This window comes from Podarcis vaucheri (assembly GCF_965113315.1).
Source record: "Podarcis vaucheri genome assembly, chromosome: 7".
NCBI lineage: Eukaryota > Metazoa > Chordata > Lepidosauria > Squamata > Lacertidae > Podarcis > Podarcis vaucheri.
The window spans coordinates 27,400,454-27,424,112 of NC_138765.1; the positions used below are offsets into that span (position 1 = coordinate 27,400,454).

General features: G+C 46.1%; 1 protein-coding gene across 1 annotated transcript in view; it reads left to right on the forward strand.

Annotated features, from left to right (window-relative positions):
• Positions 1 to 19,563, forward strand: part of OPRD1 (opioid receptor delta 1) — a 52,557-nt gene extending 32,994 nt beyond the window's left edge. Inside the window, exons 2-3 of the mRNA XM_082232247.1 lie at positions 14,358 to 14,707; positions 16,459 to 19,563. Coding sequence (XP_082088373.1) covers positions 14,358 to 14,707; positions 16,459 to 16,991 — 883 coding nt within the window. The 3' untranslated portion in view covers positions 16,992 to 19,563. The remainder of the gene's footprint in view (positions 1 to 14,357; positions 14,708 to 16,458) is intronic.
• The last annotated feature ends 4,096 nt before the right edge of the window (positions 19,564 to 23,659 follow it).

A 23,659-nucleotide genomic window follows, 5' to 3' on the forward strand; every position in this document is an offset into this window, starting at 1 on the left:
GAGAAGGGGGAAATGCTCACTCCTTATCTTCCGCAGTGTTTATCATTAGCAACAGCAGCAATGATGCAATTCTGTTCCATTTTATTTCCATGTTAACAGCCATGCACAATACAAAGTTGCACAGCATGAAATGAAATAATAAGCATAGCAGCCAACTCCTAAGTACGGAGGTCCCTTTGGTGCCCCCAATAATTTTTTTAGGGGGCTAGACCCCCCCCCCCAAGTTAATGAGCATTACCATTCAAATGGTGCGCATGTGCTGCATCTTGTGATTGATTATGTGGGGCCGGGCTTACCTGCCCCCCACCCCATATTTTATTCAAGTTGGCAACCCTGCATTCAAGAGTATGGGGGGGAAAGAAAGAGTATGGGCTGGATGGACCTACTTTGGGCCACACCTTCTGGAGCCATATTTCCCCCACCACTGCTTAAAAAATAAATAAGTAAATCGTTGCCTTCCTTCATCCTTGCACTGCCTCCTTAAATCTTAAATCCCTTCCAAATGTGCCTCTAAATTCACTGTGTCTTTAACTAGCTGCTTAATCACTACAAATCATGATACATCAGGGACACACCAGTTACAAGGGCAGAGCGGCTCCATATGCTTGGCAGTTCTCGAAGTCTTCCATCATAAGAAACTGCCTTTTCGTCTCCTGCCCGCCTTGTCCTTCATATTGTCCTTGGCTGGTATAGAATTCTCAGCTGCCAGGAAATAGACCTGACACCCAAAACAACAGTAAAATTCATGAAGGTTTCCAAGGCAGCTCTGGATAGCAGCCCATCTCGTCGCTTCTAGCAGGAAACCAAGCACATATGCTTCAAGGCTTATACTGGTCCCCAGTCAAGTCGCTTCCAGACAACCTGTTTATCCTGATTTGTTTGCAGAAAGTCTGTGGGGAGGTTTTGTGATGACGGTTGTTTATTGGAAATCCCGTTTTGATTTGTTTGTAGGGAGGGAACACAATACCACATCAAGCACTTGGTGTTTTCCAGCACGTCTTTTCCCCAGTGGCGTAGCGTGGGGGTGAAGGGGGGCCGACTGCACCGGGCGCAACATCTGGGGGTTAGGATTAGGGGGTGCAAATCCACGGGTTAGGGGGCACAAATCCACGGGTAAGGGGGCGCAAATCCACGGGTTAGGGGGCGCAAATTACTTGCCTTGCCCCGGGTGCTGACAACCCACGCTATGCCACTGCTTTTCCCCCATCACTTTCCTTACTGCAAAAGTCTGCTGTTTTGTTTTTAAACAGAAGCAGGTCTGTTGCACAAGAGGGCAAGAAATGCAAATCCAGAAGGTACCCTCAGTGAATCCAAACATAAAAGTATGTGACTCCATCTGTCAGGGATTCTTTAGCTGTGATTCCCTCAAATATCCATGCATCCATTCGTTACCTTTTCTGGTACACGGACAAAGGTTTTGCAAGGTCTAGCTCATTTTTTTAATTATTATTATTATGCTTGAGCCCATAGCCTTAGAATAAGAATGCCACTGAACTGCAAACAGCTGCCAACTATCCTTTTCATCCAGGAAAATATTGTGGAAAATGTATTCAGTGCATGTACCAAGATATTAGCTCCAACTCACAATCTGTTTTTCGATGCACACATCAGCACTGAACATTGCTCACTGTGGCCCTGAAGAGTTATTTGGCAAATAATCTTGCAGTTAGGTGCAGCAAGCTGGCTCAGCCTGATTGTAATCTCTGTGCTCCTACTAATCTTGCCTCTGCTTACTCCACAAGTTTGTGATATCAGCAGGGTTTAGCTCAAACTAGAGATCTGCCTGGTACGGAGTCCTGAGCCAAAATATCCCTCTGAATCAGATCATGTTAGGAACTTAGGCAGCTGCTGCATGCCAAGTCAGGTTCATCCCATCTCACTCTGTATTGTCTGCGCTGACTGGCAGTGGCTCTCCAGGGTTTTACATAAGGAACATTCCCAGCCCTGCCTGGAGATGCCAGAGATTGAACCTGGAACCTTCTGCACACAAAGCAGACCCTCTGCCACTACATGATGGCTCTTCCCACATTCAGAGCATCATCACAGCTGGACTCATACCACAGCAATTTTAGGGAGGGTTGCCAGATGAAAGAGCATCATTCAAAGGTACCCTGCCAATTCCATATTCATGGAGGCCCTTGGGCAAGTGTCCTGCCCCACTCCTCCTTGCCACAGCCAGCCCTGCCCATCATTCGTTTGCCCTCTTCTTCTTGGGTCTAATGTGATTGGCCACCCAGAGGCAAAGGCTAAAGCAGAACAGAGACAGCTGCCTGCTCTCTGTGCTCCTGTCACTGCACATTCCACTACGGAGGAGAGATGTGCAGGCAGAAGTATCTGTAGGGAGGAACAGCAGAGCAAGAGAGCTCTAAGGTTAGCAGTGGGTCCCTTGCTGGGGCACAGGCCTTGGCAGGTGCCTGATAATGTCAACTCCTGAGCCCTATCACAAAAGCTTTCGACAAACATCACCTACGCACATTTTTCATTGCATTCTTAAGAACTAGGAAATTGCCTTTAAAATCAGCAGCAGTAAAACTCCAGTTCTTAGCATGCCAGATTAAAATTCTGCTTCCCATATGAAATCCTGCATGGTGTAGTGGTGCGATCATAAAATTGCTTGAATGCAAAAAATATATATGAGCACTTTTCATTTTGGAGATAGGAGGGGGAAAGCACATAACACCCCCACCAAAAAACAACAACACAGAACCTGGGAAGTGTTATTAAGGGTGCTGAGAACTGTAGCGCTATGTGGGGGAAACTACAGTTCACAGGATTCTTGGAGGTGTGTGTGCACTAAATGCATGGTGTGTACACAGCCTCGGTCTATTTGGTCTGGGGTTGCGTATTTCTCAAATAGCTGCTAGCCACATGCATTCTGGTTATATGAATTGCACAATTGCATGGTCACATTGGAAGCAGCATTTATTATTATTATTATTATTATTATTATTATTATTATTATTATTATTATTATTATAGCATTCTAAGAATTCCAGTTTGGTTTAGGGTGGTTGGCATAAATATGGATAATTTTGTCAATTCCAGTTTCTTATTTTTTCCATTCTTTTAAGTTCAGCTCATCACACTTCCACGTCAGTTGTCAAATTTTGGGGTGGTTTTTTTTTAAGTCCTCATGAAAATTAATCAGTGTGCTAGTGCAAATTTTCCCGAATGCATACATTTTTGTAAGCAATTCCCCCTAAATTTGTGTATGCCATTTTCATGAATGCATTTATAGTCAAACTTGGCACACCTTTTTTTGTTGCTGCAAAACTGCATCATTCAGAGAAAGGTGAATTCTGAAGGATAGCTCTGTTTCAGTTCACATATTGCTTCGGGAAATTTGGTAGGTTTGTATCAGAATGCAAACCAAGCTAGAATTCTTCCCCAGACCTAGGAAGCAATATTCTAGTCCTCATTAATGACAGATTTGCAAGTGAGGAGGAAATGTTTGTTGACATTTCAGAAGCTGCAGAAACTAATGAGGAAGACATCAGTGTCTTGAACAAGTCTTTGCTCCTTTCCATAACTAGGAGTAGAACAAGTGATACAAGAAGCCAAATAGTTGCAAAACGACATGAGTGACATGATATAATGCACCTTTTCTTGGTGGAGGGTTGATATTCCCTTAGCATAACAATTTAACATGAACATTTTCACATGGGTAATTAAAAATAGATTTGGACCACAAATCCTTTAAAAATAAGTTATGAAACTTGATGGTAGGATCTTTTATTTTTCCATCTCTGACAAGTCAGACAATCATTTCCAATCTAGTTGCAGGTGTTAATTGGGCACATCTGTCTGACAGCTTAAATGTCTCTAGCTAACGTCTACAGGTGGATTTTCACCTTTTGCAGAGATACTTTCATCTCTGAGTCCCTATTAAGCAAAGAAGCACAGACAGGAACCAATAAGGAGTGTACAAATGGAATCTTTTAAGACAGGTGTTTGCAAAATCAGAGAAAGAAAGAAAGATTCTGAACATAACAGGAATATTTAAGTACAGGCTGTAAGTTTATTTCAAGCTGAAAATATACCCTAAAAATTAAAAACCAAAGTTTTAAAAAATGAAAAGCAATGTTTTTAAAGATTAGAAGGGTAAAACTTGAAACTTTCCATCATATATGAAATTTGGGAACTGTGAAAGTGAACTCTCTCATTTGACAGGACCATTGATAGAAATGTCTCCCGGAGGAGTCTCTAAATTCCAGTTGATTACGGAAGGATGAACAGAACAGGAAAGAGTGTGGTGATGAGATTTGTCGAGGGATGGGGGCTTAAATAAAAAGCTTGACATTTCACTCAGTAGGGCTAAGCCAGAGGTCAGCAAACTAAAGCCCGGGCACCAGATGTGGCCCACTGGGCTCATTAATCTGGCCCACGAACCTTGCGGACTCTGCCGCCCACCCGCTCAGTCAATCCCCACGCTAAACCGGCATGGTGTGGAGGCCTCACGGTGTGGGGACTGACCTCCATGCCACTGCTGCGGCTTCGGATTGGCTGCAAGAAGCTCCTGCAGCCAATCCAAAGCCACAGACGCCTCTGGGCGACACCTCTTCCTTCCCGCTGTGGTGGCCATATATGGCCAAGAGCTGAGCGGGAGGAAGTGGCGGCGGGGAGGCTGCCTCTGCTGCCCAGGCCAGTGGCATGGACTCTGCACCCCACAGACCCCTGGCTGAGGCAGAGGACGATGACAATGCTGCCAAAGATGAGGCGGCATCAGTGGCTGCGGCATGAGTGGCAGCGGGGGGGGGTGTCCTTTCGAGAGGGAAGTTGCTTTTGGGAGAGGTGAGTCTGGCCCCCCACAAGGTTTGAGGGACTGTGGACTGGTCCCCTCCTGAAAAAATGTAGACCCTTGGGCTAAGCCCTAATGGATCAGCGCCCACTGGGCACTGCTGGGCACAGTGAGACTTCATAGAATCTGCAAGCCTGCCGTCAGCTTTGGAATGGGAAATTAACCCAAGGCATAGGTTAGTTAAACAGAGAAGCAAAGCTTAGGCTTTCCAAATATTGCTTCAGATTTGGGGGGGGGGTGACCCAAGGGGTGAGCAAAGGCCCCCTAGGGAGCGATCCAGAATTCATAGAGGCCACATCCAAAGTGTTTAATTGGACCCTGAAGTAAAGTGTGGGTGAGGGAGCTCACACAGCCCTAGCCAGCCCTGCAGTTCTCATCATCTCCAGAGAGCATGGCCAACGGTCAGGGATGATGGGAGTTGTAGTGCAACTAGGTCTGGAGAGTTATAGGTTCCCCATCCTGCCATACCAAACTAACCAGAAGTAAATCATGTTCAATTCAATGGGGCTTGTTTTTAAGTAATTCTGTGTAGCTGGGATGGGGAATCTCTGGCCCTCAAGATGCTGTGGAGCTACATCACCCCTGAGCACTGACCATGTTGACAGAGGCTGATGGGAGCTGGAGTCCCACAACGTATGGATGATCATGGGTTCCTCACTCCCAGTTTATGAGATCACACTGTTCGGCGCCTATCAAGCCTTCCTCTGACATCTGGTATCTTTACTGCCATGCAAACAAAAGAACCGCTAGACTTTCATCTCTGCATCCTGTAACTGCTGTTTCTTCAAATCGCAATTGCATGGTTCTGGTTTCTACCCTACTTGTCTCACTCTGAGCAGCGGGAGGGAGGGAGGACGATCAGGTCAAACCGGGAGGAGGTGCTGCTGCCTTTATTGCTCTGAGGCTTTTCATTACAGGAGAGACTAATTGCGACTCAAGTTCAACTCTGCGGTTTGGAACTTAACCTTGATGCAGACTTTAAATGCTGCCTGTGTTGGAGGGAATGTCAGGGAGGGAGTTCTACCTATCGGTGGCACATGGTGGGTAATAGTCAGGAAATTAATTAGAAAGATTGGCATATTAGACAAAAGGAAAAGCAACTTTAGGTCCTTTGAAACCTGTATGCTTGTGAGCATAAGTTTAGACATCTCTGACAGGTCTGGAAAATTGATGCTGCTATGTAAGAACTTAAGAAAAGCCCTGCTGGATCAGGCCCATCTAGTCCAGCATCCTGTTCTCACAGTGGCCAATGAGATGCTGGCAGGACCTGAACTCTCTCCACTTGTGATTACCAGCAACTGGGATTCAGAGGCAAACTGCATCTAGCAGTGGAGATAATGTTGAATTAAAATGCAGGTGATGGTCCAGCTGGGTTGGAAAGCAGGGAGATGGGACCACTTTGTCCTTTACCTCAAGCAGAAACAATGTCTTGGGCATCTAGTATTTCAGGGGTATCCAACATGGTACCCTCCCCAGATGTTGTGGATGACAATTTCCATCATTCCTGATCTTGGCCATGCTGGCTTGAGTTTGATGGGACTTGTTGCCATCCATCAACATCTGTTCCCCCCCCCCATGCTAGTTCCATTCAGTGTTAAAGAGAAGAGACTGGAGAGAGAGAGAGGTAAAGATGAACAAAGAAGATGACAATAATATAATTATGATCTCTTCTCTTGGTACAGTTCAGAGATAGGTTGTGTCCCAAGTGTCAGGTGTTCTTTTCTTCCATGGCAATTGACTGATACTTTTCATAGTATTAGTCTGATAATATCTCACCGGAAAAGCCTTCAGCCTGGATTTCAGCCAGCAGGACTAATGTCTTCTACTAGCCTTGGGCGGAAGGCAGCGATAGATAAAAGTCAAGCTGTCACATAATCCCTAAAGGAAGAAGTCCAGCCATGATCAGTTGAGTCCGTCCCCCCCCCCCCCGCATTGCTTGTCAGCAAGATGTTTCTAAGACACCAGAGAAGAGTTTCCCAAAATGCCACTCAGTGACATTGATTTGTAGTGGAATGCATAAATTGCCTCCATGGACAACTTTATTGTTAGATGACGTGTCCTCCTGAGATGGCAAAGCGGGAAATGGTTATAGCTGTGATAGAGCACCTGATTTGCATGCAGAAGGTCCTAGGTTCCCTCCCTGACATCTCCAGGAATATCTGCCAGTCAGTGTAGACAATACTGAGCTAGATGGGCCAATGGTCTGACTTGGTATAAGACTATGTCTGCCTGCCTGTCATATTTCATTACTGATGGCTGTCCTGCATATGCAAAACTCTATGGGTCTGCCCCATTGCTTCCCTTTTCACTTCTCACTAAATGTGTTGGAGTTTCTGTGCGCAGTGCTTGCTGCCTCTGGATCCTCTCCCTCACTCAGCATCCAACCATTCTGCCCCCAACTTCATCCTCTGACCTGTCTTCCGTGTCTCACCCCCACTGCCCTGGCTCTGATCCTTCCTCTTCTGAGGCTTCCGGGGGGGGAGGTCCTCCAGCTAGAGCCTCCCACTAACCCTCATCATCCAGCCAGTCCCTGACAAACTGGTGGGCACCCCACAAGCAGCACTTCTAGCATTTCCAACTACCGTATTTTTCGCTCCATAAGACGCACTTTTTCCCTCTTAAAATTGAAGGGGGAATGTCTGTGCGTCTTATGGAGTGAATGTGTGGTCCCTGGGGCTGGGGGGGGGGCCTGGACTTCCCTCGCCAGCCCCACAAGCTCAGGGAGCAGCAGAAAGGCTGCTCCCCGAGCTTGTGGGGCTGGCGGTGGGGGAAAGCCGTGCTTCCCCTACCGCCAGCCCCGGGGAGCAGCGGGAAGGCTGAGCTCAGCCTTTCCGCTGCTCCCCAACCTGCTCTTTGGGTCGAGCAGCTCTGTGGTAGCCTACAAAGCCTCCGCAGGGCAGTGGGGAGCCTTCATCCCGCTGCCCTGGGGAGGCTTCGCGTGGCTATCCCTGGCTTTTGCGGGAGGTGGGGGAAGGGACAGAGCGAAGCTCTCTCACTTCCCCCACCTCCCGCAAAAGCCCCCAAGAGCCTCATATTTTTTTTTTCTTGAATTCCCCCCCCAAAAAATAAAAGTAGGTGCGCCTTATGGACAGGTGCGCCTTATGGAGTGAAAAATACGGTATTAGGTGGCTGGAAGAGCACGCTGTGGTGGTGCAGTGGTTAAGAGCGATAGACTCGTAATCTGGGGAGCCGGGTTCGCGTCTCCACTCCTCCACATGCAGCTGCTGGGTGACCTTGGGCCAGCCACACTTCTTTGAAGTCTCTCAGCCCCACTCACCTCACAGAGTGTTTGTTGTGGGGGGGGGGAGGGAAAGGAGATTGTTAGCCGTTTTGAGACTCCTGAAGGGGAGTGAAAGGCGGGATATCAAATCCAAACTCTTCTTCTTCTTCCTGGCATCGCTCTGCAGGTAGCTGGAGGCCAGCAGAGCCGGGCAGAAAGAAACCAGCACCCAATCCAACCTCTTGCTCCCCCACATCCTGCTCCACATCCCATCACAAAGGGGGTTTGGACCTCTCCCTTATTTGTGCTGTCTTGGTTGTATTTGTTAGCTGTGTGAGCCGCCCTGGCAACATTTACAAGTAGGGTGGCACATTCATGTTAAGATTAGATTTAAACGCAAACACTAAAAGACCAGAAGCTGAGCATTTGGAAGGAACAAGTCCCTTCTGGTTTTGTTACTAGATTCAGCAATAACACACACACACCCCAAACCCGTCTGCTTGCCTGCCCCCCTATTTCTTTCTTGCAGGCAAAACAATCAGAATGTTGTGGGCTTTGTTATGCAATGCTTGTAACATCGTTGGAGAGAACTGTAAAACTTCAAGCGATTATTGTTAATCAGGAAATTTCCAGGCGATCAGTTCCCCATGGTTACCAAAGAGTTTTCTGAAAGCAAACCTGGCAGACAATAAAACAATTGATCATAATTATTTAGTCATGGGGAATTAGATTAAAAAGAAGAGACAAGGAGAGCAAAAATCCGTATGAAGGAGGAATGTGTGGCTGGTGCTGCAGCTGCAAAGATAGAGGGAAATTGATTTCTTTTTTGCCAAAGGAAAGTGGGGGCGGAGGGAAGGGGAGATAACTCTTGAAGCAATTTTGATGCTTCTTCCTTATGAATTCTCACACAATAGCCTTTACTCTCCCCTAAACATAAAATTCTATAAAAGGATCAGTCTTTCTTGTACAGATAGTGCTATTGGAGTGCTATTGGATGCGGGTGGCGCTGTGGTCTAAACAACCGGGCCTCTTGGGCTTGCCGATCAAAAGGTTGATGGTTCAAATCCCTGTGATGGGGTGAGCTCCCATTGCTCTGTCCCAGCTCTTGCCAACCTAGCTGTTCGAAAGCATGCCAGTGCAAGTAGATAAATAGGTACCACTGTGGTGGGAAGGTAAATGGTGTTTCAATGCGCTCTGGTTTCCGTCACAGTGTTCCATTGCACCAGAAGCGGTTTGGTAATGCTAGCCACATGACCCGGAAAGCTAACTGTGGACAAACGCTGGCTCTCTTGAGCTGAAAGCAAAATGAGCATGCAACCCCGTAGTCACCTGTGGCTGGACTTAGCCATTCAGGGGTCCTTTACCTTTTTACTTTTCTTGAAGCTGAAGTAGCTTTTGTGTAGGGGAAGGTTGGGGAACCTCAGGCTCAGGGGTCAGATGCAGCCCCCCAAGCCTCTCTACCTGGCTCTTGAGGCTCTCCTCAGGTCACACACCCTCCCCTGCCACACCCCTCACTGGCCCTGTTTCTCACCTTCCTTGAATGTTTTTGCCAGGCTGGAATATGCCTTTGAACTCTGCAAGTGCCTCTCGCTTGCCTGGGTGGAGAGGGCTGTGTGAGTGTGTGCAGAAACCACACACACACACCGTACCTTGCTACTGCTTTGGCCTCTGTTCTTGCACACCACTGGCATGTGGGCCTCACCAACAGTCACCTCTTCAACAGCAGCAGCATGCATAGAGGCCCTTGTTTGTGTAGTTGTGCAAAAACTGAGGGCTCTCCAAGGACAGAAAAGGTGCTTTCCGTTAGGGGCAATTGTAGCAATGCATAGAAAGGGGCAGCATGCAGATGGCCCTTTCTTCCATTCCCCTGACATTTCCTTCCCTGTTCACTTCTACATTTTATGTTATCTTTTACATAATGGGAAAGCCGCTTCTGGAAGCCTGGTGAAATCTATTGGAAGTTTAGCACTCGTTTCTGTGATCATTGTTTCCAGAGGAGGAAATATCAGTTTGCAACCCTGTTAACTCGGAAAAAATTATTTTGCAATTCCACGTGATGAAATCTGGGGCCAGTCTCGCAACAGACAGCTCTTTCCGACCGTTTGAAATGCAGCGTGGCATGGCAGTATAGCTATCCAAAGGCTACAGTTCTATAATGCAACAGGTAAAAGGTAAAGGTAAAGGTACCCCTGCCCGAACGGGCCAGTCTTGCCAGACTCTAGGGTTGTGCGCCCATCTCACTCAAGAGGCCGGGGGCCAGCACTGTCCGAAGACACTTCCGGGTCACGTGGCCAGCGTGACATCGCTGCTCTGGCGAACCAGAGCCGCACACAGAAACGCCGTTTACCTTCCCGCTAGTAAGCGGTCCCTATTTATCTACTTGCACCCGGGGGTGCTTTTGAACTGCTAGGTTGGCAGGCGCTGGGACTGAACGACGGGAGCGCACCCCGCCGCAGGGATTCGAACCGCCGACCTTTTGATCGGCAAGCCCTAGGCGCTGAGGCTTTTACCCACAGCGCCACCTGCGTCCCTAAATGCAACAGGTAGTGCAGCATAAAAGGAATGTGGTGTTTCTTGTGTTTGTTTTCTAACATCTGGATTCAGCCAAGGGACCCCCCCCCCCAACACAACAGGTGCCCACTTGTAGGAATGAGAGAGAAAATCAGTTTGGCTGACATTTAAAGGCAAACCTACCTAGTCCCCATGTGTCTAAACCAGGGGTTGGCAAGGCTTACCAAATCACTCTCGCAGAGATCCTCTGTGGGCCGGACTGGCACAGCACGATGCCGAAATCATGTCTGCACATGTCTGTGGCGCCGGAAATTGCTTCTGCGCATGCCCAGACGCTGAAAATCATGCCTGCGCAGAAGCGATTTCAGGAGCTGCGGAAGAGAGTCCCCACGCCACGCTGCACTGGTTTAGCGCAGCGCGCGGGGACTTGCCGAGTGGGCAGCTTGGCTCGGGGGCAGCTCACGGGCCAGTTAAGCGACTCTCATGGGCTGCTTCTGGCCCATGGGCCTTAGGTTGCTGCTATTTCCCCCATCCCGAATTTCCACTTCTCAGAATTTTGCAAAAAAAATCTCCTTCTAATGTGCATGTGCAAGAATGCATATATTAGGGGAAAGTTTGTGTATAAATACAAGCATTCATGAACATGCATTATATCAGGAGAAACTGCCTGCAAAAAAAAAAGCTGACACATTTCAATGAGGATTTTTTAATTTCGAAAATCGCAAACCAATGTGGAAGTGTGGAGAGCTGAATTTTATACTGGCAAAATGAGAAACTGAGATAAACCTAAACTGGCAGATTAATCTATCCTTCCTTGCATGCAGAGGATTTTGGACTATTGGTGTCAGGACAATGAATGTGGCTATTTGATGAGGGCAGGGGAAGTCCTCTTGTCACATGCCCATTGGAAGCAAGTTGTTGTTGTTGTTGTTGTTGCTGCTGCTGCTGCTGCTGTTGTTGCTGCTGTTGTTTAGTTGTTTAGTTGTGTCCGACTCTTTGTGACCCCATGGACCAGAGCACGCCAGGCACTCCTGTCTTCCACTGCCTCCCGCAGTTTGGTCAAACTCATGCTGGTAGCTTCGAGAATACTATCCAACCATCTCGTCCTCTGTCGTCCCCTTCTCCTTGTGCCCTCCATCTTTCCCAACATCAGGGTCTTTTCCAGGGAGTCTTCTCTTCTCATGAGGTGGCCAAAGTATTGGAGCCTCAGCTTCACGATCTGTCCTTCCAGTGAGCACTCAGGGCTGATTTCCTTAAGAATGGAGAGGTTTGATATTCTTTGTAGGAGTTATCTATGCTAATACTGATAAGTCTTAAGATGAATGCCTTTGGCAAAATGCAGCAAACCTATCTGATGACTGTATGAGTGGGCTTGAATGGTGGAACAGTACTTATTTATTTTTCTGTTCTAAAGTGTATCCCTGATGGTTGGTGGGCATGTGTTTCAAGATAGCCTAGTCATTTTGTCACAATGTACAGAGAGATCAATATTGTTATCACTCCCCTCTTTGTGTAAATAACTGAGATACATGCTGGAACATTCTCATATGTGTATCGTAAATGCTGCCTTTCCAAAAGCAACTGAATCCTGGGTTTTCTGCTTTGCTTTCTAACCGCTCTGGTGACGATGCTTTTGAAAACCGATATCCAGGATTTAATGGGCCCTTAACAATATTCATGGGAAGAAGGAACAGGGCCAAAAAAAATTTAGACAAATGAAAGAAAAAGAATAACTGATGCAGGATATAAATCTTTTTTTAAAAAATTCTCCAAGGTTTAATGATAATGACAGTTTTCACAATGAAACTGTGAAACAGACTGCATGGAAAGTGATGTTTCTCATTGGACATTTCTCAAGCAGAAGCTTGAGGGCCACCTTTCAAGATTGCTGCAGCAGTCAGCTTCCAAAAATAAACAGTGGGTTGGTTTAGTTGACCTCTAAGTTCTCTTGCAATTCTATGCTTTACTTTCGAGTAGTCCAGCTGATTTGCTGGAAATGCAAAACTATCCCTTCTAACCCTCTTAAAAATGCCACCCAGATTTCGGCACATACTTACCGGCATTTAAGTCTTAGTGGTTCAGGCGGCTCTTAAGTGTGCATATTGGCATAGAATAACAGAAAGCACTGGTTCCCATGTGACAGCAAAAACTACTGGGCATGTTTGGCGGCAGCATCTTTGAGATGTTCAACTTTTCCCCTGCAATGATGGAGGGAAAACTAGTCACTCGTTTGAGCCCTTTGCTTCCTTGAATAATTTAAGCATTCAAATCCATATTTAATGGATAAGTTCTTGTTCATCAAGACAGTAAAATGAAGAAAATGGATCCTGGTGGTAAAAAAGAGAGAAGAAAATCAAAGTTCTGGTCAGATATATTCCCTCTAGGAGAGATTAATGTGGGAAGGAAGGATATGAAAGAATAAAGGCGAAAGATGAGGGAAGGAGGCAGAACAATAAGGAGTCTGCTGAGGAGAAACTATAGTCATTTCTTCGCTCTCCTTCCCCATGTTTCAATAAAAATATATATTGCATTTTCATTCCATCATTCTTCCAAAGGGCTCAGTGGCCTCCCCCCCCCCCGATCTTTCCTGACAGCCCTGTGAACAAGTTTGGGCTAATAAACAGCAACAGTCTCCAGGTCTTCCAGATGGTTTCATGGAGTAGGGTCTTCCAGCGCCAACATTTATTTATTGCATTTATATCCACCTTTTTTTGTACAAGGGGCTCAAAGTGGTGCACACAGTTCTCCCTCTCCTCATTTTATCCCCACAACAACCCTGTGAAGTGGGTCAGGCTGAGAGGTGACTGGCCCAAGGTCACCCAGTGAGCTTCGTAACCAAGTGGGGATTTGAACCCTGGTCTCCCGAGTCCTAGACCAACACTCTAACCCCTGCACCACACTGGCTCCTTATTCTAAAGGCTACTTCAGCTTTTCCCAGCCTCGGGTCCCCAGATCACCCTCCTGTCCTGTTTTTTCCAGCAACTGGTATTCAGAAGCAAACTGCCTCCGCCAGTGTGGGTACAACATAGCCTGACCATGGTGGTCCACGTATTGGTAACCTCAAGGCTGGTTTACTGCAATGCACTCTGTGTGGGGCTGCCCTTGGGTCTAGCTGCTGCAGAATGCAGTGACCAGACTGCTGATGGAAGTTTCTGGCTGAGAACGTGTAGCAGTGTTGTTAAAACAGCTGCATCAGCTACCCACCTGCTACCCAGCCAAGTTCATAGTCCTTGTATTGACTTACAAAGTCCTACCGAAAGAGTTTAGGAGGGGAGGATGCATATGGAATTAATTCTTTCCCAAGTTCAGTATGAACTGACCTGGCTGAAACCTCCTGAACTAATGAGCAGGCATGAACCGCAGAGCTATCCTTGCCATTTTGCACTTCTCCAAACTTTGTGATGCAGTTCTCTGCTTTAAAAGGTAATGAGACGTATATTAAAAATGTGTACTGATTTAGCAATGCAGCACTTGTGGAAAAAAAATATGGATTTTCATGCATTTTTTTATTAGAAAAGCAGATTAATGCTATTGGATCAGATGTATAAATGAATGCATTTGAAACTGACAGGGACCAGAGGAAGAATGATAAATCCATCCCCAGAGGTGGGGCCTGAATTTCACATAGTATTTTGAACTAACTGTATCATTAATTGCAGGCCTCTTTCTTTTTTCACATCAGCTAAACAAGGGTACAACAACACAGCCGAGAAATCTGATAGCTTGGGGGCCTTTGTTCATCCAGACCAGGAAACATCCATGCTTCCTGGGCAGAGAGCAAGCATAATCTACAGTTGACACGCCTTTCCCTTTGTCTCCTCCCTGCAGATACACCAAGATGAAAACAGCCACCAATATCTACATCTTCAACTTGGCCTTGGCAGATGCCTTGGCCACTAGCACACTGCCCTTCCAGAGTGCTAAGTACCTGATGGAAACCTGGCCTTTTGGGGAGCTGCTCTGCAAGGTTGTCCTCTCCATTGACTACTACAACATGTTTACAAGCATCTTCACCCTCACCATGATGAGTGTGGACCGGTACATAGCAGTCTGCCATCCAGTCAAGGCCCTGGATTTCCGGACCCCAGCAAAAGCGAAGTTAATCAATGTTTGCATCTGGGTTCTTTCGTCTGTCATTGGGGTGCCCATCATGATCATGGCTGTCACCCGATCTCAAGGCAAGTGTCTTGTTGCCACATTCCAGTCAATCCTCCTTTGTGTGGGCTTTGGAAGGCAGAGACACCACTTTCCTGCTCTCTAGACCACAGCCAGAGATGCCCATATGTAGATATGTGTGATTTTATCAGTGAGTCTGCTGTAAAAGTTCCCTCACCACATTTTGGACACACGTAGAACCTTCTGACTTGAACTAAGCATAGGGAACATTGGATCTTTCCGTTTTCAGTGGAAGGCATATTAGCACAGCACTGTTTCAAGCATGAGGCCACCTCCCCACACCACAATACTAATTGGCTAGTCCCTGTGTCAGTCATGAACCTCCTCCGACTTTTCAGAGCACTTTTGAACCTGTTCTGCCACAAATAGCAGCTTCTTTCCTGCAATAGATAGAAAATGTCTCCCTCCCCAAAATAGTTCCTATGGGACCTTGGCAGAGGACAAAATAGTGTTTGGTTTTTCAAAAGTTAAAGAACCCTTCTCTGCACACCATATCCCCAACCTTGTTGCCTATTTAAAACTATATATCACCTATTTAAAGTAAATTCAACCATCTAGTCATCAGGAGGTGGATCTGAAGAACCACCAAGAACAACAAAGCAAAAAAAAAAGTAGTTCTAAACCACAGGACACTAAATACCACCACCTTGTCTAAACTCCAGGAAAAGGAGCTATCTAAAAGCATGGTTCCAGAGACTCCTATTTCTGGAATGGGAAATGCAAGTCTCATGGGCTTATACTGTTCCACCTCAAAGACAAAGCACGTGTTGAAAGTCCCAAATTCTTCTCCATCTCAGATTTTGATTCTGAGCCAGAGAAGATTCCCCTACTGGATGTGGAGGGCACAATGAGTCACATGCCTGAGATGGCGAATTGGGAGTGGCAGCTAGCTGGCCAGTTGATTGGTTAGCTCGCTAGCCCTGCCACCACTTCTCCCTACCAACTTCTGCCCCACCCTGCTGCCTTCCTCCAACCTTCATGGTAGCTGCCAACAAAGGCATGAGTGCTCAGTGCCTCGCTCTGAGAAACGGGTGAGGCACTGTGGGTCAAGTTGCTTGGAGTTACTGTTTAACATTTACCTTAAGTCTTTAAAGCCTCTTTGCTAGCAGCGAGCAAGCAACCAGGCCAGCAGGCAAGTTAGGTTGGAGGAAGCAGCAGGAAGATAGGTGGCGGAGGCAGTTTCAGGAGCTGCAATGTCTTGCAGTGACCCTGCCTTTTGTGTGCTGGAGCAGTGAGAGGTAAATGTCCCTTCCTTCCTTGGCTGGCCACAGCCAGAACACCAGAAGAGGGCTGAAAGTCTTTGAAAGATCATGACAGGGAGGCAGGCTTGGGTGGTGAGGGAGAGAGCCTGTAGGCTCACGGAGAAGAGCTTCCACTTGCATTATTGTTGTTGCTGCTGCTGCTGTTGTTGTTGCTATTAATATCAGTAGTAGTATTACTTGTATTATTAATATTACTATTAGTATTAAAAAATGAAATCTGCTTTATTCGCTTTGTGAGTTCCAGTTAGTTGATTGAGTCATAAAGAAGACACACTTAGGAATACTCCATTATGTTGGCATGAGTTAGGAGTTACAAGATCAGCAAGTCCTGATATTCCTACATTTGCTTCAATGAACAGACGGCAGTGAAAATCAGCATCTGTGCTGATGGAGCCTTGGGAAATAATGTCCAAGCTGGACACCTCTCTATCTCTGTATCTCCATCTGCTGAATGAAAGTCACCTCACTCTCTTCCTCTCCTTTTGCTGCAGGTGGCATTGTGATGTGTCTCCTGCAGTTTCCTGAACCTCAGATCTACTGGGACACAGTCACCAAGATCTGCGTCTTCATCTTTGCCTTCTTGGTTCCCATCTTGGTCATCACCATCTGCTACGGGCTCATGATTCTCCGCCTGAAGAGTGTCCGCCTCCTCTCAGGCTCCAAGGAGAAGGACCGCAACCTGCGCCGTATCACACGCATGGTGCTGGTGGTGGTGGCTGCCTTCATCATCTGCTGGACACCCATCCAGATCTTTGTCATTGTTTGGACCCTGGTGGGCATCGACAAGAAGAACCCCTATGTGATGGCCAGCCTCCACTTTTGCATTGCCCTGGGTTACACCAACAGCAGCCTCAATCCTGTCCTCTATGCTTTCTTGGATGAGAACTTCAAGAGGTGCTTCCGAGAATTCTGCCTCCCCTTCCGGTCACACAGGGAGCAGAGCAGCTTCAGCCGGGCCAGGAACACCACACGAGAGCGTGTCTCAACTTGCACTCCTTCTGAAGCCCTCAATAAGTCGGCATGACTAGACATGGACAGCCACAAGAGGGGCTCCCGTGGACGCAGAGTGGATGAACTGCAGTCAGAAGTGACCCAGGTCACAACTACAGAATTTTAGCTGAACTGTAGGAATGGCCAGAAGGGGGAGAAAGGAGCAGTGCACAAACATTGTGGACTTTTGCAAGTAGTTGCAAATGTTAAGTCCCCCCTACAACCATGAACAGAGTACCCACAAGAGAGGCATCAATTGCCAAGTGATATTTGGGTGTGAATTTCTTTGGTCTGAAGTGAATTCTTAAGACTGGCATTGATTGAATGTCTTTTACAGGGTTGATGTTTTCTTAATCATCCTGTGTTGGCTTTAAGTAATTTTGAAAAGTTCACTGCACATATCTTTGTTATGTTGTAGATGGTTGGGCCATTGATTAACACATCAGTGTTCATTCTGTTCCTCCATTCATTATTTGCTAGTATTTTGTAGGGATCTACGGTGGCTCTGTATACTTCCTGGATTACCAGACTGCACTGTTAAAGAGACATCTCAAGTCAGATCACTGACTCTCTAAACTTGCAAGTTGCTCTGTGGACTCTGTGTCCCCACTCAAAAATACACACTGCATTTCTTTTTTAATCAAAGCAAAACGAAACTGGCTAGGGAAATGCCCTGTAGAGGCAATTATTTTCCCAGAACCCTCCATTCACAGTGATTTGGAGCGGAAATGTTGACTAAATATTAAAACAGTTTGTTCTTCACATGGATCATGTCCCGTTCCACCCGTTGCATCACCCCTTCTTCTATACAAGTCAGTGGTGATATCTCCCTCCCTGAGGCAGAAGGGGTTGTATCCCCAAAAATCCAGCAGGGGAGCAAAAGTCCAACAACACATGGGGTAGTAAGGTTCTAGCTGGAGTGCATTGGCAGTTCCCCCTTCCTAGTATTTCCTGAAGGTTCTTGCTCTTTTCCCCACCCCTATTACCCCCTATGCATACTACTGTATCCACTCCAAAACGGTAATGCTTCCCTTGCAGGGGAACCAGCTCAACTATCATTCTGAAATTTGGTGTGCTTCATCCCATCACAAAGGCCGACTATGCCTGCAAATTGCATCACATGTTGGCTGAAAACAAAATACATTTTCTTTCTTTTCTAAATCAAACTTTAAAAGTGTCGTTCACACACACACGCACACACACACACGCGCACACACACACACTAAACCCTAGTTGTATCTCCTAACATTTGGCTGGCTTAATCCACTCTGGAGGAACTAATGTGCCTGCAAATTTCATCCACTCATATGGGAAAAAAAATATAGATAGTCTTTTCTTTTAGATTCGTCGTTTTAGTGAAGATGGGGGAGCTTCATTCTCAACAAATATAATTTTGTCTCAAATTATGAGTCAAACTGGAAAACTACAGAGTGGCTCCAAAACTGCTGCTTCCCAAAGCTACAGATAAAAACTGAATCTTGTGGCCAGTGCACACCCTGAGGGTTTTGACTCCACTTTAACAGATAATGGAAGCATTGAAGTGATGAAGTACAACACGTTGCATAAGATAATGTCTTTGTTTCCTTTTGTTTTTTAGTGAACATGCCACTGGCTACCAAATTTAAATTCAGTTATTCATTCAGAGGAACAGATATTTGATTTTGATTTGCAGATTTGAAACAGTCAATTTATTCCAGCTCTTGCCAGGTGAGGAGAAGGGAATGCCACAGTACTGGGAAAGGACTCTAGACCTCCGCTGGTAAGAGCTTAATCACAAAGTAATCAGTACTGCTCAGCAACAGAAATGGGAATGTTGTGCTTTTTCATGCACTGCTCATCTGTGTTATTACAGTTTTATCTCTCTGTGATAAGCAAAAATTGGTAAACCCATTAACTTGCTTCTCTAATATGAGCTGCCCTTCTAGCTCTGGGCACCCAATTGAACTCTGGACAGGGAGACAGAAATGAAAAGTTGGTGGCACCTCGTGCATGGGTTGCCTTTGGATCCTCCTCATAATCAACAGCAAGTTGCACCACTGCAGGGAGAGTCACTCTTTACCCTCGTTGCTCCACTGTGCCAAAGCAACACAAATCCAAGGAAGCCTGCAAGTTCAAATCAGGATTCTCCAATAGCACAAAAGCCTTCCTTCAATTGTGAAGGCTCCCTTCTCTTTTGTATTTCCCTCGCCGTTCTGACATTGGAACCCTGGGGAGCCAGCTAAAGCCTTGCTACATCCGCTCAGGAACTCCAGCAGCGAAGAAAGGCACACATTGAACTGCCCCTTATTGTACATATCAATGTCCCAGGAATGCCCCAGTGTTACTTGGGCAGCAGTTCCTGCGTGAACAAGCTTTGGGACATCAGCAACTGAGGCCTGTGTGTCATTTTGGTGTGTCTGGTGTTCAACCGCTTTCTGCATTGTTGTTTACTACTGCCTTACCCCCATGTGAGTCAGATGGCCCCTCAGCTTCTCCGGTGTGATATCTGACCTACCTAGGTCACAGTATCTGGAGGGGGGGGGAGAGATTGGTGGCAAAACACAAATCTAGACAAGGAACATTTGTATTTCAAAAACAAAACTGACTCAATAAAAGGGGTCAATGAACTGCAAAGTATTTGATATTTATTTTGATTTATTTCAATCTGCCGTACCTCAAGGATTTAGTGCAGCACCCCAGAATCCTGTTTTGCAATGCTCATCACTTTGCATCCCATTAGGTAGGCACAGTCACAGCAAGTGCAGCAAGGTAGTGAACCTTTTTCAGACTAAGTCCTACTTTCACCTTGTGGAAACCTGTTGGGAGCAGCACTCCAGTAGTGGGCAGGACTGAACCCAAATGTGGACTGAGGCACAGACACAGAGCTATTTCCCATGGAAACGGTGTCATGCCATTTCACTCAAGTGTCACCTCCCATTTTTGCCATAGATTTTCTTTTCAAAGTTTGTAAAATAAAGAAATAAAAATGATCTCCAGCAAACTTTATTATTTGAAAACATTTATAAATGAGTAAATTTTAAAACAAACAAACCTCTCAGGGGTCCTGACTGCACAAAAGGCAAAAAAAAGGGACTCAGCAGTCACAGCAGAAGGATGTAAATAACACCAATGCACAGCTGAACTGCAAACCCTGTCTTGCAGTTATTCACAAACCTCAAAATTCAAAATGCAATTGTACTTTAAAAAAAAACGAAACAAAAAAACCCTGCATGTATGCAACTACAAAATGGATTAATGGCTTTCTGTAAATTTATTAGGAACAAAATTTTCTCTCCGCACTGAGAAGCTTCCCCTTGTGCTTTGAACTCCTCAAAGCAGATCTTCTCACAGAGGAAGGAGACAATTGCACACTTTGCAGAACATCCAAGCCCCTTTTCCCTTTCTGCTGCTCCCTTCTAAACAGTAGGTGTGCCTGAGGGGAGGGCCTGAGGACATGCAGGTGGAATCCAGCCTCATCTTCAGAGGCTCTCCACCCCTTGGGTATAGTCACAGTTGCCTGACTCTACTTGCCATGTCCAGTAGTGAGGGCAGATACAGGCACAACAGGGATAATCAAAAAGCTTGCCTTACAAATCCAGGCAGCCTGATCAGCACCTCGGAGAGCTCCCAGTGAGTCTTGGCTGGCTGAGGATGCTTCTTTCATTAAACAATATGAGGAGAGAGGGACACCGCAAGGAGCTGGAAAAGTCTGAGGGCTTAAGATGGCACATGAGGCTTGTTCAGTTTTAAAGCACATTGGACTCCTTAAAGCAGGCATGTCCAAAGTCCGTTTCAGCCCACCGGCCCCTGTGGCAGTTTATTTCCTGGAGTAAAATCCTAAAAAAAGGTCACCCAACCAAATGCTTACATCTTCAATGTCTGGGATTACTTGCCCACAATCTCTCTCTAATGCTCAGATTGGCTGCTGGCCCCTTGACCTTTCCCTAGAGACTTTCCTGATGCAGTCACCAAAGTGTAGGAGTCACCACCAAGTCACACTGGGAGAGAAAGTTGCTATAGCAAACATTATTCTCTCTCTAGACAATGCTGTGCCACCTAAAATTCACCTTGTGGGAACACCAGCTCTGTACTCAAATAGTCCAATTGTTCATCCAGAAGCAAGTGATGTCTGGGCCAGATGCATTGCAGTCTGCAACAGCGCTGCATAAATAAAAGCCACAAGTCTAACGAGCTGTCAGGGACCATGCTGTGGAGGGCTGCACTGAGGAGAAATGGTGGGAGCCTCTGCCTCCCCATGCTCCTGATCCAGATCCTGAATCTTCCCAGGAGCAGGAGGATAGTATAGATTTGGAACAGTGGTTTGCAGAGGGGCATAGTTCAGAAGGCAGAAGCTGGGATATACTGGATGGGGAACAGCTAGGAGAAGGAACACTGGGAGAGAGGGGATTAACAGGTTCACAGTATCTGGACAGCATTTTCTCTCTCTCTCTCTCTCTCTCTCTCTCTCACACACACACACACACACACACACACCTTCTCCAAAACAAGGAGAGCTCAGAAAATGGCAAAACAGAAAGCACAAAGGGTACAAGCTCAGATTACAAGACTTAAAGGTTACATAGATTAATAGGGACGACAGGGGATGGGTTCCTTAATTGGGAGCACCGCCATTTCTAGGAGATGTGTTCTTTGTTTTCTTGCTGTGATTATTAAAGTTTCTAACCAGTAAGAAGACTCATTTTCCTTTGTTCTGCTTATCTACTGCCATGAGGGAGGAAGACAATTCCCTGAAGCCTGACACTAGCCCAGCATCCTGTCCTCACAGTGGCCAACCAGATGTCTGAAAGCAGGACCTGAATGCAACAGCTAGGGTCAGATGGACCCATTAAAGTCTGGTCTGTCCTTGTTCTGCCTAGGAATGTAGCAAAGTCCACCCCTTTCATTTCTCTGCTGATTTTAAAGTGGAAAGAAATGTGGATATGTAGAAATATTAAGGTTTTTTGTTTTTAAAAAAGTGCTTACAAGGTGGTTCAAGGGCTAAAAAAAACCTGCCTTTGTATAGCAACATTTTTTCAAAAGCTGCTGAGTAGGTCACCCAGCTGTCAAGAGCCTCAAGGAACTAGCATGAAGGGCTTCTTTCCACCATGCACCTTGAATACAGTACAGCAGGGCAACTCACCTGTAAACCACATGATGCCATTATGATGTTGTACGATTGTCAGGGGTTGTCCCACCCACCTATCAAAATCTCTTTCATGAAGTTCACAAGCACCCAATATCCATGGGGTCTTGAGTGCTTGGGAACCACAGCACAGGTTGCCAGCCTTATGCTCAGTGTTTTGGGAACTGCAACTCTCAGGTACCTCATAAAGGGATCCACAGGGTTGTGGATTCTGAAGGGGACTCATGATTCAATCTGGGTTGTGATCCATATCTGATTCGTATCAGGTGAGTCTGCTTTGGAATCCAGCATTTGCAGATTCCTCCTCCATTCCAAGCAACATCACTCTCTTCCTTTGTGATTCCCAACAATTGTTATTCGTTTCACAAAGGTGTCTCTGTACCTCCCCCCAGCTCTGGTCTCTCCATGGTATCTCTTCTGTTGCTTCCATAGAACATTTCCAATTGAGAGGCAGAAGGGAAACTTGTATTTGCAAAAGCACACCGATTCCACTGAAAGGATAGTTGTTCACTTCAGCCCACTCACAGAAGCTGGCATTCCTGAGAGCAGATGCATCTTGCTGATGACTGAGGACTGCAACATCAGGAAACAATTTGCAAGAGTAAATGAGACATCACAGGCACATCACCACAGATGGAGCCATCCAAGCACATCAGATGCAGCACTTCTACAGTAGAGTCTGTTCATACATTCAGCTCCCTACCAAGTGGAAAGAAACCAAATGATCTGCAAGCATGCGTGAAGAAGCCCTAAGCATCTCAAAAACCTGGAGAAACCCACATGTCTGTTTTCCTGCTAGCATTATACTGACGGGCTCCATTACACTGATGAGTTGCATGCATGACCCAGATTCCCCACCCCCAATAGTCAACATGTACAGGCTCATCAAAGGCCTGGCCTACACACACAGCAGAATGCGCTAGAAGAGATTTGAGGTGGTAGAATTAAAGCTGGGCTACAGATTGAGCTCAGATTCCCCCCCCCCTTCACTTTCAATGAGCGAAAATGAAGATAGAAACACTTTTTGGAGGTCATTTTTGTTGGGGAGGCTTCCCATTAACCTCAGGCCTTATAACTGTGCTTGGCATATGTGTTTTTGCAAGCAATTTCTCTCTAGCTGAAGTCCTGTTTGTACATTATTTTCACTCTGATACTCACTTTTGCATTCACTTTTCACTAATCTAGACATTTTCTGCACATTATTTGGTTGAAGGGGTGCATCGCAGAATTCAGACAAGTGTGAATTTTGAAAGAGAGTTGTGTAATCGGTTCACGTATTGGCTCAGGAAGTGCAATATTTTTTGGAGGTTTGCATTAAATTCCAAGCTGAATTTTCTCTCCCAGCCCTAGTCAGAAATCAGGAGGCTGATGGGAGGGGAAATGGTGCTGCTCTCCAGCTACTTAGCCTCTGAAGAACATCAACACTGTAATTGCCAGGACTGTAAAATACATTGTGGTGGGAGCGCACACACACAAAAGCACTGGGGATGAAGTCAGGCAATCTTTTCCCCAAATCCTTTCAATTCTAGTTGAACAAAATTTTGCTCAGCTCTATATCTGATTAAAACAAAAACAAAAAA